Genomic DNA, 7,436 nt, shown 5'->3' on the forward strand with positions numbered 1-7,436 from the left:
CCCCGCCGCCGCCGACGGCACCGTCCGCTCCCTCTCGCTGCTGCAGGAGTCGGAGCGGGTCGGCCTGGCCGCCTCCGAGGTGGGTCGGCGGGGGGTGGCCGGGCCTTGTCCCCCGGGGCGGGGAACCAGCGAGGCCTCTCCGGCTGAAACCTCCTGAGGGGGCCGTGTTCGCCTCTCTTCCCCCCGACAGGCTGCCGAGGCGTGTCTTTTCAGAGTTAATGTTTCAGGGACAGCGTATCCCTCTCTGTTATTGCGGACTGATTCTGTGGGTGGAGGCCGTTTGTTTTTTGAAGAAAAAAATGCCAGTTAGACACTCTTTACCTATATATTGAAAGTAGCACTCGCCTGTGTTTTCAGCAGCTTTTAACAGTTCTTACTAAGTCTTATTAATGGCATTTGTACCTATTTTAATTTGACTAGAAATCTTTCAGTGAGTACTTTTCAGCAGTTCTCTTGGTTAAATGAAGAGCCTGCCCTGTTGTTTGTGTTGTGCTCGCATCACCCTGATTAATCATTTCCGTCATTCTTCTGGCCTAGTTTCAGAACAGAGCTTATACCCGGAGACATCGCTCATGCAGGTCTTGTCTGTTGTGTCACCTGCTGATGGGACGTTGGCGATGCCATTGCTGCAGTTACCAGGAGAGCATCCACAAGCTGCAGTGGATGCCAATGCTGAAGGGGGTTTGCAGTGGCACTTCTGCAAACTTGCAGACTCGGGATTTGTTTGTCCAGAAGAGCACAAATGAGGAATTGAGAATTTAGACTTAATGCAGGGCTTGTGGTAAAACTTGAATTGTATGTGCTTGCAGCTTGGGGGGGGGGGAGGAATACTATTCAACTAGGATTCCCCAAAGTTTAGAGACAATATAAACACATATAAACAGTATAATATAAACAGAAGTTATTTGTTTTGCACTAGTGTTAGCTGCAGGCAGCTTTCCTGGCAGCATTAATTTTTTTATTACTTTGAAATTGTGATTGTGCCACTGAATTAGAAAATAACACAATTGTATGTATAAACATTTCTAAATTCTGCACTGTTAGTGCTGCCTAAAAGGTTATTCCTGCAGTATGAAGAAATTCTATTTGTGTTTATTTCCTTGGTTATTCTGTTTCTAAATTATCAGGAGTATCCCAGTAATGAGAAAATAGTATCCCTTCCCAATGAAGGTGTCATTCACTACTAGAAATAGTTCTGCTTGCCCGCTTCCCTGCCATCAACCTTTGCATTTTTACTACATCACCCATCTAGTGCCGTGCTTCTTCCATCAAGAAGAGATAGAAATGTCAACCTGACAAAAGGCCAATACAGAAAATTCCTGGATGCTGTTTGTAGCAGGAATTGGTAACCTGGCATTGCACAGTAATTAGGATTTTATAGCTAGTTGATGCTATGTCTGACTAGCAACTCTTGATTGAAATGCCCTGGAGGAAGACACGCGAGTGAAAAAGCTGTATGCCTTTAGAAATAATCTACATGGCTGAAGGAACTCTTATTTTTCTTTAGAGTGTCTGTTAAATGCGTTTGATGTTTCAGTTCAGATGTTGGCTGTACTAGCTTCTCTTTTTCTGTCAATATCTGTTAGGAGCTTCTACGTCAAGGAGAAGCCCTGAAGCGCACAGAACAGATGGTAGATAAAATGGACCAGGACTTGAAGACTAGTCAAAGGCACATAAATAGCATTAAGAGTGTTTGGGGGGGCTTGGTGAACTACTTCAAAGCCAAACCTCCAGAGAGCAAGCCAGAGCAGAATGGAACCCCTGAATATTATGCTAATAGTAGGTAAGTAAAATAAACATTTTACTTGGGACTTATCTCCCACAGCATCTCTGAAATGTCACCATAAAACCAGAACTTAAAAGATCTCTTGATTCTATCAAGTAAACTCCTGAGCTGGTGTCTAGCTCCCTTTTTCCTTTAACTCTGAGCAAAATATTTTTACTTTTTTTTATATTTGAAGTGGTAAGAATAACTTTGTATTTGTGGGAAATTAATACCAACAATTACACAAAACCACACAAGTGATTCTTCAGAGTCTTCTGAATTATCATGCTTACTTCAGTTTTATCAGGAAATCATGATTTGTAGCATTGACATGCTTCCAGTTAATATTACTTGTATTTCTCTAGCTTCTATTAAAAGCTCTAAATAAAAATTAATTGCTGATAATTACTATGTCTTACAGTATTTGTCTCCAGTTGAGAAATTTATGTAAAGGCCAGTAATGTTCCATGGATTGATTTCCTCCTTCCCTTCTCCCTCCATCCTCCACTAGAGGAAAGGAATAGGTTGCCTCCAAGACAGAAGATACAGTTTTGGTTTTGATATCAAAGTTTCCATATGCTGTTTTCAGCACTAAAGCAACCAGCTTTGCTTTCACTGAAGACAAATGCTAGTAGTTCATTTTAAGAGAATGTTTTGGATCAGGTCTAACAAACTTGGTCATCTTCTATAAGTTTGACGCCTGTTCTTGTTTAGCAGATTCAGAGGCCTGTGATCCTTAGGAATCTTTTCTTTTTATTCTCTTTATTACTAGATTAAAAGAAGCAATGATGTCTAGTAAAGAACAAGAGTCAAAATACCAGGAGAGTCATCCAAATTTAAGGAAGCTAGATAATTCAGGTTTGTTAACTTTATTTTACACTAAATGTCTGTCATCAACGTGGGGCAAACTTGCGCAGTGGTGAAGGCAGACCCTTCAGCCTGCCCAGCTGCTGACTTAACGTTGCTGCCTAACGTTTGGAGATTTGTATCCCAGCCTTCATGGCTTTGCATTCTAGGGAATGTTTCCCCTAAAACTCTTCATACCCATACTGAAGACATGAAATTTTTTTACTTGGGTACAGATTTTATTTAGCCCTTCCTGTGGGGGATTTACGCTATATCCACTAAAGACTTTAAAAGCATCCAGTGCTTATGTTTGCACAGAGGACACTATAGCCAAGAACCCACACAACGTGCAGGCAGCCTTGTCCTGTGTTTGTCAAAATATTAACTTAGATGTTCTCCTTTTTAACCATCATTTATCATAGTTTTCAGATATGTTTTCCTTGTTATTTCAAGCATGGAGTATAACCATATATATGTGTGTATATATATATATACACATATATATATGTATATATATATACTTCAGTATATTCATACTGAAGTCATTACTTCGAGTCATGCAAGGAAACGTACAGGGTTTGGTCTCGTTCTCCTTTCTCACAGTGCTGCATTAACTTCGGTGATGACTTACATACAAAGTAACTATTCCTTCTTAAAGTGAGGTTCAATTATGTAGTTCAGTAAGAGTGAGAAAGCAGCAGGGAATCTTTATAGTTGTAGTTCTGTAAGTAAAGAAGTGCTTTTTGGTAAGAATAATCTCCGTTCCACTCCATGTAGTATTAAAAGTCTGTCCAGTAGAGGGCAGAAATAACTCTCTGGTGGCTTGACCTGCTGGTCAGCTGCTGGTGGAAGTTACTAACTGACCTGCTTTGTTGGTTGAGTGGCTGTTGGTTTGGTTTTTTTCCTTTAACTACCTAGTAGAACTACAAAATGCAGCCCAAAAGAGAATAGTTGTAGCTTAATTAACTGTTCATCTTGAGGGGTGCCCTGTAGATAGTGGTGTTGGACTACTTTTGATACTCCCTCGAACAGGTTCTGTGATTACATGGCAGCTATGGTCAGACTAATTTTTAATAGCCTTCCTAAAACTTGAAAGCCTCTTCTTGCTAGCTTTTATAATTATATAATATTCTGTATTTTATACTCTTAACAGACAATGATTTCAGCAAAGCAGATTTAGTTTCTTCAGTGCAAAGGGATTCCTATCCAAAGAACCAGCACCTGCGAGCTTACCACCAGAAAATTGATAACAACTTAGGTGAGTGAAAAAATTGAAGCTGTTTGATGTAATACCATTTTTCAATTTTTGGCTCTTAGGCCAGAGGAAATTACTAAGTAACATATTGCCAACCAACACTTTTTTTAGTTCACATGTGAAATTTGATAATAAAAAAAATAATTTGCTTGTATTCTGCATTTCAAAACTATCTATATGGCAGAATCCAAAGTTTTATTGAAACATACATTATTTGAAATGAAGAATGCTGTGGGATGTCTGTGGGTCAACTACTTGCAAATAATAATAACAAATCTGAGCTTGAAATGCATTTCATGTGAAACCAGCTAGAAACAAACTGGCTAGGATGCCTGGAATAATATTAAATCTACTGTGGAAACTGATATATTATTGGCATCAATATTTCAACTCTTCTGTAATGTGCTTGTGCTTTTGAAATAGATAGATATTTTTTTTTTAAACTGTCCTTGATCTTAGAGACCAGGGGGGAAAAAAACCCACACCAAAAGCACCATCATCTGTTGATAATAAGGAAAAACACCCTTACTAAATGTGAATATGCTAGCAAATCTCCCTCGTTTGAATGAGGAAATCGTGCTGAAGTATCCCATAACATTTGCATTCAGGATATGAAAATGGTTCTTTGAATCATCCTATAAATTGACTGGAATATCACTGGGACAAGCAGGCTTATCTGTCCGTTCTGAAAAATCTTACTAAGCAAGTACTAGTAATATTAATAAGGAAATACTGCTTCACATTGACATCCAGATTATATGGATACTTACTGTCTCGTTTTCTAAAGCTTACCACTGACACTGAAAGATGCATTCAGCTTTCCTCATTGACAGTTAAACTCGTATTAAATTGGACATCCAGTTTGGACCCGAAGAAATTATGTGCAGCTTTTGAAATAAACATGTTTTGCAGAAAATGGAATCGAAAGGCACTAAATATTTAATTTGTGAATTTGCTGCATTTCTTTTATTACTTCCCGAAACCATTCAGATTACTTTCTCTTCTTTTGTTCTGTAGCATATATACAAAGTGCCTCTTTGCTTACATGTGTCAGTATTTAGCTGACCTAGAAAGAAGAGATTGGAAAGAAACCAGAAAGGAAGAGATCAAAGAGAAACAGTCAAGCATAAGAGTTAGTAGAGGCACGTTTGTTCTACTCCCAAGCCGTGCAAAACTTACTAGACTAGGAAGCATTTATACCAATCAATCATGCAATAAAATAGTTTCTTTGTAGCCAAATTAGAAAATCTGGAAATGGGATTTTTCCATCTGTGTTAAATAACTCACTACTTAAATCTTCAGCTTATTGATGATACCTGCGTGAAGTTTAAAGAAAAACAACTGAGGTAGTGAGCATATTGTGTATACTGAGGTGAGAAAAGATGTACCCAATTTTCTATAAAATGTTTTTTAAAAAAAGTAAAAACTACGTTACAGGGTATATTGTTTTATGAAGATCCAATTTGGTTTTAAGCATTTGTAGTTAACTTGTAATGGAAAAAGGAGGAAGTGATTATTTCTGGTAGTAATGCAGTAGAAGTGTGAAAATATTTGTTTCCACTATTTGAGAAGAACATTCAGACTTCAGCATTTGTAACTAACATTTTTGAGGAAGAGGGAATCCTGATAGTGTCCATTTAAACAGTATGCTTTATACTGCTTTGATTCCTTATAGTCCCTCTCTTCGTTGACAGATGAGATGTCTTCTGGGTTGAGTCGTCTGAAAAACCTTGCTCTTGGTCTGCAGACAGAAATAGATGAGCAAGACGATATGCTGGATCGGCTAACAAAAAAAGTAGAGACACTGGATGTCAATATTAAGAGCACCGATAAAAAAGTCAGACAGCTTTAAAGAATTTTAGAATTTTTTTTGTCCAGTGTCAGTTCTTCTTGGATGTCTTATCTCAACTGATCTCTTAAAAAAAAAAAAAATCTTGGACAGGAGCTGTTTCTCTTTTTTCTGGTGTGTTATTGATTTTGTTGTCATTAAAATTGCATAATCTTAAATGCAGCATAATACCTTAAATTCCTTCTTAATGTACATGGGAAAAGTGCATGCTGAGTGAAATCTCTCGGCACTTGGTAAATGCTTTTGTGCTGGATCCCCTGCTCAATTGTATAACTGTGCGTCACATGTGTGGAGGAATTTGCAATCTACAAAGCTTCAGTGTCCTTGGCCTGGGAGCTGTGATGAGAAAAGTAACTGCATTTTGCCTCTGTTTTGGGGAGGGAACAGAATGTGCTACGTTGTTCAGAACAAATGTTGCTAATTCTGTTTACCTACAGCTATTTTAAATTATGAAAAAAATGCCAATTTCCAGCTGTAAAAATAATTCAAAGTGGCTCTTCTCTGGCATTTCTGGGGCTTAAGGAATGAACTGTTCTGTGGAAGATGAAAAGTATCAGGGGTGTCGTGCAGTAAAGATAATATTCTCTGTGTTCCCTTCCGTACAATGACTTTTGCCAAATGGTGGAACCATGAACTGTGGTTCTTATGTTTGGGTCACTAAATGCTATCACCTTTATTTTCAGTAAAGATATCTAAGGGTATCTTATGTTCTGCAAGAAATGTTGATTGACAGTGACCCAAAATGTTTGGGTAACAAAATCAGGACTTAAACATATGTGCTCTTAAAGATTCTTTTGTGGAAATAGTCACCATCTTTTTTTATTCTATTTTATTTTCTGCTGTTTCTCAGCCTATTCAGTTAGGTGGTTATTTGAAAAATAGTTTCCATTTCATGGTCTGATATTGCACAAACAGATCACAGGAGATCCTTCTTTAATTTAACATTTCTTTCAAATGTGATTAGAGTTTGAGCAGATGCTGTGTTTGCCGAGGTAATGTGACTGTTTTTAAGAAACTCGGCGATGGTTCGCATGCTTCTGTGTTGACTCAGCAGGTATGAAATGTTCCTGCAAATGAAGAAAAGCTCAGAAACATTTTTGAGTCTTCCAGATACAAATTGGGCCTTCCAATTTGTTTTATTATTTTGTAAGTATCAGTGTAGATAAAAATAATTACAATTCTGCTCCAGCCTGAAGACATGACAATGAGAACTTGCTGTCTGTATTGAAAACAAGTAAGTTATTTTTGTTTGGAGAGGCCAAGGGACCTGTGTCAGTATTGCAACACTCGCTGTCCCAAATGGCAGCAAGTGGCTAAGAAGAGATAGTTACTTTTTTGAGCTGGCACCTCATTATCTTATGAATTAAGGGAAGACCTTGGAGTTTAGGGCTATCAAGCCTGTATCCTTCATGAACATCACGTTCACACCCTCCCTTTTTTTCCAAGGGATTTGTTACCCTGAGCTCACTTGCACAAAGTGCACCCAATTGTGAAGGAGTTAAAAGAAAACTTGAGCATTTCTTGTTTTACTGAGTCTCCTGAAAGTTCACTTGTAGAAAAATAAATCACTAAAAAAGCTATGCTTCTTGTACATAGTGTTATGGAAAAAAATCCTGGATTCACTACCAAAGTAGAATTGTGAATTAGATTTAAGGTGAGCCTCTGTTTCCTCGTATGTTACTGATGTCATTGATTTCAGTCCCTAAAAAAATGTATTTTGC

The 7,436-nt window shown here is 38.0% G+C and overlaps 1 protein-coding gene across 1 annotated transcript; it reads left to right on the top strand.

Annotated features, from left to right (window-relative positions):
• The first annotated feature begins 31 nt into the window (after positions 1-31).
• Positions 32-5,718, top strand: SNAP29 (synaptosomal-associated protein, 29kDa). The gene is made up of 5 exons (XM_009888135.1): positions 32-79; positions 1,587-1,783; positions 2,538-2,623; positions 3,786-3,869; positions 5,561-5,718. Exons 2-5 carry the CDS (start codon positions 1,629-1,631, stop codon positions 5,716-5,718), a joined length of 483 nt encoding a protein of 160 aa, XP_009886437.1. The 5' UTR covers positions 32-79; positions 1,587-1,628.
• Positions 5,719-7,436: the final 1,718 nt, after the last annotated feature.

This window comes from Charadrius vociferus, unplaced genomic scaffold (genome assembly GCF_000708025.1).
Source record: "Charadrius vociferus isolate BGI_N301 unplaced genomic scaffold, ASM70802v2 scaffold326, whole genome shotgun sequence".
Classification (NCBI taxonomy): domain Eukaryota; kingdom Metazoa; phylum Chordata; class Aves; order Charadriiformes; family Charadriidae; genus Charadrius; species Charadrius vociferus.

What these genes read in the sequence shown, in the direction of transcription:
- SNAP29 (XM_009888135.1), top strand. Translation starts at nt 1,629, where the DNA reads ATGGTAGATAAAATGGACCAGGACTTGAAGACTAGTCAAAGGCACATA. An exon ending in GAATATTATGCTAATAGTAG is followed by an intron (nt 1,784 to 2,537) that starts GTAAGTAAAATA and finishes CTTTATTACTAG; the next exon opens with ATTAAAAGAAGCAATGATGT. An exon ending in AAGGAAGCTAGATAATTCAG is followed by an intron (nt 2,624 to 3,785) that starts GTTTGTTAACTT and finishes TCAGCAAAGCAG; the next exon opens with ATTTAGTTTCTTCAGTGCAA.